At 44.2% G+C, this 12,273-nt stretch overlaps 1 protein-coding gene across 2 annotated transcripts in view; it reads left to right on the plus strand.

Annotated features, from left to right (window-relative positions):
* LOC142214281 (SLAM family member 5-like) overlaps window positions 1-12,273 on the plus strand; it is a 34,149-nt gene that overhangs the window by 13,712 nt on the left and 8,164 nt on the right. The window contains exons 2-4 of one of the 2 annotated variants that reach the window (XM_075283181.1): window positions 2,969-3,292; window positions 8,924-9,205; window positions 10,642-10,755. In XM_075283181.1, coding sequence (XP_075139282.1) covers window positions 2,969-3,292; window positions 8,924-9,205; window positions 10,642-10,755 — 720 coding nt within the window. The remainder of the gene's footprint in view (window positions 1-2,968; window positions 3,293-8,923; window positions 9,206-10,641; window positions 10,756-12,273) is intronic. The other variant, XM_075283182.1, reaches the window with a different exon arrangement.

Consider the following 12,273-nt stretch of genomic DNA (forward strand, 5'->3'; position numbering starts at 1 on the left):
GATAGCGCCCTCTTCTGTATGGTGAGTTATAGGGGGAGCCTGCCTAGCTCTACCCTGCAGGCCATGTTGGAGGTGTTGCAGTGGACATGGAGCAGGTATTTGCAGAACTCCAGATGGAGGGTCTCTGTTGGGCTACAGTCCCATTTTGACTGGTCTGGGTAGGTACCTGGGCCCTAAACCTCACTGCCATAGAGAAGGATCGGGGCGATGACTGCGTCGAATATCTTCATCCAGACCCTCACCGGTGGTTTGAGGTGGTACAGTTGTCTTCTGATGGCGTAGAAGGTTCTGCAGGCTTTTCCTTTCAGGGTTGCTATTGCTGCTTTGAAGCTTCCTGATTGGCTGAGCTCCAGCCCCAGGTAGGTGTAGCTGTTGTTTTCTCCAGTGTGGATTTTAGGATGGGGGCTTTGTTGTGCCCCTTCTTATGAAATACCATGCTTTTGGTTTTCTTGTGGTTGATGGGAAGGGACCATGTGGTGCTGAATTTTTCCAGTACTGCCAGGCTGTCTAGGTTGTCTTTCTCGGTGGGAGACAGGTCGTCGGCGTATAGCAGTAACTTCACCTCCCGGTCGTTCAGGGTGAGGCCTGGGGTTGGTGAGGCCTCCAGGGCTGTAGCCAGTTCATTGATGTAGATGTTGAAGTGCGTTGGGCTCAGGCTACAGCCTTGTCTGACCCCTCAGGCCTGTTGGAAGTATGCGGTCCTTTTCCCATTCACCTTCACACTGCACTGGTTTCCGGTGTAGGAGCTCTTGATGATGTCGTACATTCTTCCTCCTATTCCACTCTCTAGGAGTTTTAGGAGTAGGCCTGGGTGCCATACTGAGTCAAATGACTTCTTGAAGTACACGAAGCAGGTGAATATCTTGCCTCTTCTGGTGTTGTGGACATGGGTCTTGATGAGGCTGTGCAGGGTGTAGATATGGTCCTTGGTGCGGTGGTTTGGCATGAACCCTCCTTGGCTCTTGCTGAGGACCCCGTGTTGTGTGAGGAAGGTGAGGATTCTGTTGTTGATGATGCTGTTGAAAAGTTTCCCCAGTGTGCTGCTGATGCAGATCCCTCTATAGTTGTTGGGGTTGTATTGGTCTCTGTTCTTGTATATGGGGGTTATAACGGCTTTGTTTCAGACTTGAGGGAAATGGATGTCCTGCGTTGAGACGCTGCCATGTCTGTCACATGTGCTCAATATGAACCTGCTTTCATCTGTGAAGGGCACAGGGTGCCAGTGGCTAAGTTGCCAATCCTGGTGTTCTATGGCAAATGCCAAGCGTCCTGCACGATGTTGGGCTGTGAACACAACCCCCATCTGTAGACAACGGGCCTTCATACCATCCTCATGGAGTCAGTTTCTTACCATTTGTGCAGACACATGCACATTTCTGGCCTGCTAGAGGTCATTTTGCAGGGCTATGGCAGTGCTCCTCCTGTTGCTCCTTGCACAAAGGCGGAGGTAGTGTCATGACCTGGTTGTTTGTATATGTTGGTGTGTGTGTCAGCTGGGGATTTGATCCAGGCTCATGTGTTCTGCTGGTGGTTGCTTTGCCACTGGACCATCTGGTTTGGTATTGGTGTCAGTCCTCTTACCATACTTGAGGTTCCAGGAATCGAACCTCAGGTGTTTAATATTGCCATCATCCTATGGGAGGATTCTGGGGCCTTTTTAAGGAAGAGGGCTGGCTCCACATGTTGCCGGTTTTCGTGGTTTACACCTTAGGATTCTTGGCTGCAGAGGAGGATTGTTTTGGTGAAAGTTCCAACTGATTAGGAAGTGGTGTGAGAGTTGTCTGTTGTGTGTATCTGGTTTGTTCCCTTACACCCTATCCTTCTGCTCTGTGTGCCTGGCACTTTCTTGTGGTTTGAGAGGTTTTGGGTTCCAGTGTTTTCCCCAGTCCTGTGTTTACCCTTTCCTCACCTCTCCACTGTCCCTCTCCTCATTTTCTTGTTTTGTTTTGTGTTGTGCTGCGTGTCTGTTGTCCAGCACCTCCCAGCCCGTTTGTCTGTCTGCAGCTGCACCTGGATTTCTGTAGGGGTCACCACCTTAGAATCCCCAGTCCCTAGCTCTCCTATAGCTCTTGCCCTATCTGTCTTCTAGGTCTTCGTGCTAGAGAGCCAGGAGTTGTCGGGGCCAAGACTAGCTTGGGGGCAGCTGACCACCACCCGTAGGCAGGGCCTAGCTAGCCACCGTAGTGCCAGGGATAGTCTCCCTCCCCTGTTTCCTTAGCGGTGCAACCTGCAATCCGGAATCTGGGTCTGGACTCAGACACAAACGTAACAGGTAGTAGTCCTGTTGCTGGGTTGTTGCCCTCCTACAGCTCCCTCAACGCCTCCTAGTGTACTGGCCTGTCTCCTGGTAGTGCCTCCAGTGTGTCACATTGCAACACAAAATGTCCAGGAGTTGGCAGATGTTTTAATCCAGGTCTGGGAGGAGATCGCTCAGGAGACCATCAGCAACTTCATCAGGACCATGCCCAGGCATTGTAGGGAGGTCATACGGGCACGTGGAGGCCACACACACTACTCAGCCTCATACTGACATGTTTTAAGGACATTACATCAAAGTTGGATCAGCCTGTAGTGTGTTTTTCCACTTTGATTTTTTGATTTATGATAGCTAGGGCGCAATATAGTGGGGCAGATTTACCGGTAGTGATCCAGTAACAAGCCCTCTTATTCACATGACAGAGGTTTTCACTAGATGGCTTATTTCTGGGACATTATGAGTATTCCCAATAACAGCCCTTATGGCCCATCATGGGATATAGATGATTTCTTATATCTCCCGACACCCCATGTTTTGTAAGACTGTCCTATAATTGGGACAGGACACAGGATTTGCTACAGAGATGTTCCCAGATAATTTCAGGGATGTCTTAGGTAAATCATTGGAATGGCCTGAAGTGAATGGGAAATGCTTTGGTTTAGAGTCATTATATATCAGATATTATAACTGAGATCATCTTTATATTTGCAGGAGGAGAAGCAAATATCCAAGTCCACAAGCCGGCCATACTACACGGATCTGTCAGTCTTACGTATTCTCCTTCACAGAAGATGGAAACAGTAAAATTGATCACCTGGAAATATAAGAATGGAGAACGTATCTCAATCCTGGACACTACTGAGAAACCTTATTTTCTATATCCTTCTCAGTTCAGGGATCGTCTAGTAATAGCTGATAACTTATTTACATTGACCATAAAGGATCTGACAATGGCGGACAGCGGGGTGTACAATATAGAAATTACAGATATAAATGGAAGATTACAATCCTCCTCATTTACGGTCACTGTGTACGGTACGTATTCACCTTATTGGACTAGGGTTCTTTGGGGGGAAATGACCCTGAGGCCCCACCGGCCATAAACATAAGACAAGGGTATGTTAACTTTTTGTTGCCTTGTAATGTTATCATTCTATGCAAACATTAGTCCATCAATGAGATCTAATAAGAACTAGACCCTAGTGGCACCGGCATATTAGGTTGTCTACGGTCTTTGAGGTCTATTATTGTGTCGTAGATAGAGACCCCTGGAGAACTTATTCTTTTTGATCAAATGAATATTTGTAATGGTCCCGGAGTAAAACATGTGTGGAAGGGAGAAAACTTTGGGAAGATGGAAGATGAGGATTCTTCTTTGGGCCACCATAATACTCCCCAATTCAGTTTGCCTTATACCAGTCAAGTAATATGACCATTCAGTGTCAAGAAGTTTCCTAAATGTGCCATATACTACACATTGATATAAAGTATCACTGTCTATAGTGCAGTTCACATTGACCAGTGTTGGATCAAAGGGGTTTCCTGGTCATCAATATCAGATCAGTAGGAGGGCGATATTTGCCACCTCCACCAGAAGGCATGGGTAGAAACAGTATACAGAGCTGGAACAACACGGCTATGTCCACTGTTTAGTGGACATGCTGGGATACTGCATCCCCCCTATGGCCCAGTTCACATTTGCATTTGGGGATTCTGCATGAAATATGCGGAGAGAAAAGTCCTACATTTTTTCTTTCTGCATTTTTGTGCGGAAACCAAAACGGACCCCATTATAGTCTATGGGGTCTGCGGGTTTCTTAACCACTTCCAGACCGCCCATAGACTATAAACATCTGGATAGTGGTTGCCTAGTTCTGGCAGGACGTACCGGTACGCCCTGTCAGAACACAGTAGCTGCACGGAGATCATGCAACTACTGAAGCTGGGAGGTGGCTGTAACTTCAGCTGGAACTCCCAGAGAGATGGCAGGGAAGGTTTATTCCCTTCCCTGCCTTCTCGATCGCCGTGTATACAGCGTTCAGTGTATACACAGCTATGGGCACCGCCATGATACAGCCGCCCTCTGACCTGGCAGTCATGTAATCCGCCAGGAGCAGTGTCTTGCAAGAGCTGCTGGGTCCTACAGGACCCCAGCTCAGCTCAGTAAGCTGTGTATACAGTGTGCAGGAGGCTGGATTCCTCCTGCAACTGGGGCTAAATGTACCAGCCTCCATTACAGGAGAAATCAGCCTCCAGTACAAAAAAAAAAAGATCAGATGTCCCCAAAGGTCTCTTATCACCTTATGGGGACACAATCTAAAAAAAATAAAATAAAAATAGTAAATAAAATAATAATACGCTAATAAAACGCCGTTATTAAAGGTTATAGCCCCGCCCCCGACGACACCATACAAAATAAAAATTACCGTAACGGAGAGGAAAAACTATATTATAAAGTTTTTCAGTGACACTTTGTGTTATTAAATAAAAATAGTAATAATAAATTGAAAACCAGACACAATTTCCCTCCTATTTTGTTTATATTTTCCCGGAAAAAAAAAAATTAAAACATATTCGAAAATGAAAACAACATAAAAATAAAGCCCTATGTGTCCCCGAAAAAAGACGCAAAAATTAGTTGACTGAGACATACGGGAAAAATATTACAGCCCTCAAAACCGCACATACAAAATAAACCTAAAATGTGTCTGGTCCTGGACCACAAATTGGCCCGGTACTGAAGTGGTTAAGGTAACAGCTTTTAAGGGGATTAGGTTTCCAAGTGGACCCCGAATGGGAACTAGACCGAATACTTACTTGAACAGTAACTTAGCTGTGTTGACCCCAACACGTCCACAGTACATAGAGTAGTGTTTTATAAAATTCTGTACACTGTATAATTTTCACCCTGGGCCCTTTAACTAATTCCAGATATTTCAAATACATGTCCAGTACTGTGCAAAGGTTTTAGGCAGGAGTCGAAAAATGCTGCAAAGACATTTTTAGAAGTAGAAGGGTTAATAACTTATTTTTGAAAATGAAGTGAATGAAGAATTGAAGTGAACGAATTGGTGTGACCAATATTTGGAAGTGATGATAGAGTCTCCACATAGTCCTGATCTCAACCTCATCCAGCCTGTCTGGGATGTCATGAAGAGACAGACGGATTGGAGCGAGCCGACATCCACAGAAGATCTGGGCTTAGTCCTCCAAGATGGCGAGAACAAACTCTCTGCCAAACACTGTCTGCAAGTACTGGGAAGAACTGATGGAAGGCAAAGGGCAAAGGTCACACCGAATATTGATGGGATTTACTTTTCTCTTCATTCACTTCATTTTGTGAATTGGCAAAAACAAGCTATTAACCCTTCTATTTCCTACTGCGCAGCATTGTTTCCACACAGATGGAAACGGAACTGACTGCAAATGGAAAGAAAGCAGTGATCTCCGAGAATTCACCAGATGAGACCAGTAATGTAATGTAAATCACCCGGGCGGTAGAATATATAATATGTGAGGTGATATAATAGAACACCTTCATGTGGTTAGTACATACAGTATACATATAGCAGAAGGCTGAAACTGTTTGCATAACCCCCATCCCCCGCTTCTGCTGACAACGGTCAATAACATCCACTTATCTGTATTATGTCTGTTTTATTTGTTGACTTAGGACAGGTGGCAGATAGGGAACTGGTGACAGCCAACGGCTATAAAAGGCGGTTACGATCTTGTACATCTGCCATCTGTATAGTAGATATACAACCACTCATATACCTGTATTCCAAAATGACACCAAGAGTGGGGATCTCATGTCCACCATAGAAAGGCATGTCATTCATCTTTATGGGACTGCGGAGTATAGCGAGCTATCTTCATCTCGACACATTGTACCTAATGCACAATGTGTTGTATCACACCTCTGATGTGTACTTGTGTATCGGGGTTTCTATAGGTTTACATGACAGGTGTCGATGTCTCTGGCTGTTTATTAGGGGAAATTGTGAATTGTAGGTTGTAAAATATAATAAAATCCCTACAGATACAATGGTAAGTCTATGACTATATCTCTTCTGCCTCTAGCAGGTGTCTACAAGTGATATGGGTGCTTTGTTGTCTGCCTCTGTTCAGATGAATAGAGAGTGAGACCCGACCCTATTATTTTAAAGGAGCTCCATCAGTAGATTTTCCGATTTGTAGGTAAACATATGCCTGAATAGCCTTTGAAAAGGTTACTCTAATCATTTTTGACCCCCCCGTTTTTCTAACTTAACATAACAATGTATATGTAAATAAGTCGTACCGTGCACAGTGGGTGTTCTGTGCACCCCCATGTCATAGCTTGTTCGCGCCCCCCTCTCTTCTTTGACGTCCTCCTCCTTGCAATTCACTGCCTCCAGTCTGGCGGTTTCGATCAAAATCTCGCGCATGCGCAGTAGCACTCCTTGTGTAGAGAACACCAGCGACTGTAATTTTTGTGTAGAGAACATCGATCGAAACCACCGGGCTGGAGGCGGAGAATCGCAAGGAGGAGGAGGACGTCAAAGAGGAGAGGAGGACGTGAACAAGCTATGAAGAGGGGGGTGCATAGAACGACCACCGTGCACAGTAGGGCTGATTTACATATACATTTTTACGGTAATTAAGAAAAACGGGGGAGGGGGTGTTCAAAAACGATTAGCAGCACCTGAATAGCCTTTTTAAAGGCTATTCAGGCATATGTTTATCTAAAAACCGGAAAATCTACTGATAGAGCCCCTTTAACCCTGGGAAACCATGCTTATTCCAGTTTGTGGTAGGACTCTGTATTATGATAGTATAATATCTACGTCGGCATGTTCAGTAGTTTCCTTATCTCGTATTCACTGTTATAAAGGATGACCACACTTAATCTCCAATGTCAGACCCACGTCCTATGTGCTAGAATAGAGGACCATGATGTGTTGTATGGTCCTTAGTCAGAGCCAAGTTCATGCGAGGTCTCCGTAATGTTTAGGTTGCCCATTACTGGTCCATAGACTGGTGTTTTATAGGAAAGATCCTAGTACATAATCTTCTGTAAAACGTATCCTACGGTTTAGGAGATAAGTATTTGATCCCTCTGGCAAACAAGACTTAATATTTGGTGGCAAAACCTTTGTTGTAGTTGCTGATGAGGTTTGCGCACATGTCAGGAGAAATTTTGGTCCACTCCTCTTTGCAGATCATCTCTATATCATTTAGATTTTAAGGCTATCACTTGGCAACTCGGACCTTCAGCTCCCTCCATAAGTTTTCTATGGGATTAAGTTCTGGAGACTCCATCACCTTAATGTGGTTCTTTTTAAGCCCTTCTTTGTTCCCTTGTCTGTATGGTTTTGGTCATTGTTCTTCTGGAAGACCCAGCCATGACCCATAATGTCTTGGCGGAGGGAAGGAGGATTTTATGGTACATGGCTCCATCCATTCTCCCATTGATGCGGTGAAGTAGTCCTGTGAACCTAGCAGAGAAACACTCCAAAACATAATGTTTCCACCTCCATGTTTGACAGTGTGGACGATGTTCTTTTGGTCATAGGCAGCATTTCTCTTCCTCCAAACACGGCGAGTTGAGTTAATGCCAAAGTGCTCAATTTTTGTCTCATCTGACCCCAGCACCTTCTCCCAGTCACTCTCAGAAACATCCAGGTGATCATTGGCAAACTTCAGATGGGCCTGCACATGGGCCTTCTTGAGCTGGGGGAACTTGTGGGCACTGTAGAATTTTAATCCATTATGGCGTAAGTAATGTGTTACCAATGGTCCCCAGCTGCCTTGAGATCATTAACAAGTTCCCCCGTGTAGTTTTAAGCTAATCTTTCACCTTCCTCATGATCAAGGATACCCCACGAGGTGAGATTTTGCCTGGAGTCCCAGGTCAATGTTGATTGACAGTCATTTTGTATTTCTTCAATTTTCTTACTATTGCACCAACACTTGTCTCCTTCTCACCCAACATAGTCTTACTTATGGTTATGTAGCCCATTCGAGCCTTGTGCAAGTCTATGATCTTGTCCCTGACATCCTTAGAAAGCTCTTTGGTCTTGCCCGTGTTGTAGAGCTTAGAGTCTGACTGATTCATGGAGTCTGTGGACAGAAGTCTTTTATACAGGTGACAATATAAGACAGGAGCGCGTGACTGGTCTGTAGGAGCAAGAACCCTTAATGGTTGGTAGGGGGTCACATACTTATTTCTCTATGCAAAATGCAAATACATTTCTAAAAATGATACAATGTGATTTTCTAGATTTTATTTTTGATATTCTCTCTAAAATTATAGACTGTTCATGTCTTTGTCAGTGGGCAACTTACAAAATCAGCAAGGGGTCAAATCCTTATTTCTGACACTGTATATATTGTCATGGGTTATAGGATTTGTGAATCCCTGTCTATAATATGGGGCTGAGTCTGTAGCAACATGAAAGAGGAGAAACAAGGGCCACAAGAAAAACACCTGAGGGCCACATAGAGCTCAATCACCCGATCGGGAAAGATCGGATCAAGCAAATTTCACGACCGCGATCGGCTGGAAAATGATCGAATATAGGATTTTAAAAACGATCCTGAAATCTGAAGATCGGCTCAACCCTACCCAACACTTCTAGAAGCAAAGGTCTACAATACCTGATGATATTTCTCTCATTACAGAGCCCATTACCAATGCAAGTATAAGGACTGAAGTGAAGGAGAACACCACAGACCGGTGTAATGTCACTCTTCATTGCTCTGCCCCATCATATACATCAGCTTTCTCCTATACATGGAAATACAAACACCGGGACACTGGGTATCGAATGTATAATAATATGAGCTCCATCCAAATCTCAGTACCACGGGACCACCAGGACATGGAACTTCTGTGTATAGTCCACAACCCGGCCGACCAGAAGAATGTCTCTGTCCGAGTACAAGAGATGTGTAACTTTCCAGGTAAGATGTTATCTTGAGTAGTATGAGAGTATGGTGGAAAGTTGGACACATCTGGAAACTTATTCTTTTCTATAGCTTTTCTTAGATACTTGATATCATTGGAAAAATCTGCACATTAGGCGGTCACATCTTCAAACAATACATTCTGGTGTAGTCAATGCGTACATACATTACATTACTTATTCTGAGCTGCGCTCACTATTCTGCCGGTACAGTCACTGTGTACATATATTACATTACTTATCCTGTACTGATCCTGAGTTACATCCTGTATTATACTCCAGAGCTGCACTCATTATTCTGCTGGTACAGTCACTGTGTACATACATTACATTACTTATCCTGTACTGATCCTGAGTTACATCCTGTATTATACTCCAGAGCTGCGCTCACTATTCTGCCGGTACAGTCACTGTGTACATATATTACATTACTTATCCTGTACTGATCCTGAGTTACATCCTGTATTATACTCCAGAGCTGCGCTCACTATTCTGCTGGTGCAGTCACTGTGTACATACATTACATTACTTATCCTGTATTATACTCCAGAGCTGCGCTCACTATTCTGCTGGTGCAGTCACTGTGTACATACATTACATTACTTATCCTGTACTGATCCTGAGTTACATCCTGTATTATACTCCAGAGCTGCGCTCACTATTCTGCCGGTACAGTCACTGTGTACATATATTACATTACTTATCCTGTACTGATCCTGAGTTACATCCTGTATTATACTCCAGAGCTGCGCTCACTATTCTGCTGGTGCAGTCACTGTGTACATACATTACATTACTTATCCTGTATTATACTCCAGAGCTGCGCTCACTATTCTGCTGGTGCAGTCACTGTGTACATACATTACATTACTTATCCTGTATTATACTCCAGAGCTGCGCTCACTATTCTGCTGGTACAGTCACTGTGTACATACATTACATTACTTATCCTGCACTGATCCTGAGTTACATCCTGTATTATACTCCAGAGCTGTGCTCACTATTCTGCTGGTACAGTCACTGTGTACATACATTACATTACTTATCCTGTATTATACTCCAGAGCTGCGCTCATTATTCTGCTGGTACAGTCACTGTGTACATACATTACTTATCCTGTATTATACTCCAGAGCTGCGCTCACTATTCTGCTGGTACAGTCACTGTGTACATACATTACATTACTTATCCTGTATTATACTCCAGAGCTGCGCTCACTATTCTGCTGGTACAGTCACTGTGTACATACATTACATTACTTATTCTGTATTATACTCCAGAGCTGCGCTCATTATTCTGCTGGTACAGTCACTGTGTACATACATTACTTATCCTGTATTATACTCCAGAGCTGCGCTCACTATTCTGCTGGTGTATATACATGACACTACTTGCATGTATGATGAATATCTTATTTTTATTCTCTCTTCACAGATAATTCATCACTTCCCAGGAGACATCTCTCCATTATTTTCATAAGCTTAATAGTAATAGTCATTCTAGTGATTATTTCTATAATATATATTTGGAGGAAGTATAAAATACCAGGTAGGTACCGCTCAATCTACTAAATATTATATAATAATTGGAGAGTTTTAGGTCCAAAAATGGGATTTATGTATACACATGCTACTGTATATGACAAATGCCAAAGAAACGTTTATTGGAAGTACACTTCATGCTTTACAATGTTTGTATAATGCAAAGCATATACTAGAGTACAATATACATTTACTCCATTTATCGGGTATATTCTATTTGATCACAGAATGGCAAAAATATTCTCCTGTAACACAAGCTATATTGTGTAACAAGGTTCATAGGAAGTCATTAGTATTATAAAGGACCCTTGGTAGGGGTCCTGATTCACCCAGGAGAAAACACATCCCCGTTTTTTGTGATGCAAGGTGCGACATCACCCTCTTTTTTTGTGATGTATACACAAAAATGTTCAAGTCATACCCCTTTTTGTGATATGGCCACCACATAACGTGCCCACGTCACCAGGGGTAAAACTAGGAAAGACCAAACCCCATCCAATTTGCCGTTACAGTATAACGCCATTATTTTTCCCGCGTTTCCGTGGCCTAAGGGTTTGGAACTTGATACATGAATTCCAGGTCTGAGGCTCTTTGAACCCCGGTGTCATGCTCTGCCCCACCACTAGGGGGAGCCTACTGTGCATTTTTTATGCATTGACCTAATAATAAATACTATCTGTAGTACGTAGCGCCGCACCTCCCATGAAGCGACCGCTTCAGGCAGCGCTATGCCAGGGCCTCGGGAGGGTGACATTTTTGCTGACCTAAGCCAGTCCAGGACAAGCTGTCCTGGACTGGCTTAGCATTATCGTGTCTGCAGCCCGACACGGGAAGTGATCGGTGTATTGGGGCGGCCCTGCTGGACGCAGCACTGCTCCAGCGGCCGCCCCTCACACTCAGGCAGAGAGCAGGTCCTCTTCCTGCCTGCTCTCTGCCTGTGAACGCCACTTGGCCCCGCCCCTTCCGCTCAGCCCTGCCCCTTTCTTGAGACCCCTGCCCCCCCTCTGCTCCGCCCCTCCTCCGGGAGGGAGGGGGCGGCTTTCTGACGTCCGCTTCAGGCAGCAGAAAGCCCAGGTTCACCCCTGGTAGTACGCTCCCCCTAGTCCTGGTGAAATTTGGTCTTCGTAGACATTTTGGAGAACCTTGGGTCCTATAACGCTGGATCACAAAATGAATGAGTATAAATGTTGGACCAATATATCACTTGATGATAAAAGTTGGATGTTCTCTTTAAACTTATCATTTCGTTTTGTTTTGCATTGTTCCTCCTAGGGTCTTGACCACATTTCATATTTGTAGCTCCTGGCTTCTACCATTTGGTATCTTTTTGACCTTTCCAATCTCTGGCCATACATTAGGGATTTCAGATGGCCGGTTTTGGTGGCTTTGTTCAGATTGTTGGACATCAGTGCCATAAGTTAAAACAATAAGTTGCTGATCGATGTCTGTGGTGTAGTCTGGGCAGATCTGATGAACAATAGGGGTGACTGTTCAACTACAGCCCTCAACAATGTCCAAAAAATTC

The sequence above is a fragment of the Leptodactylus fuscus genome, chromosome 7 (assembly GCF_031893055.1).
Source record: "Leptodactylus fuscus isolate aLepFus1 chromosome 7, aLepFus1.hap2, whole genome shotgun sequence".
NCBI lineage: Eukaryota > Metazoa > Chordata > Amphibia > Anura > Leptodactylidae > Leptodactylus > Leptodactylus fuscus.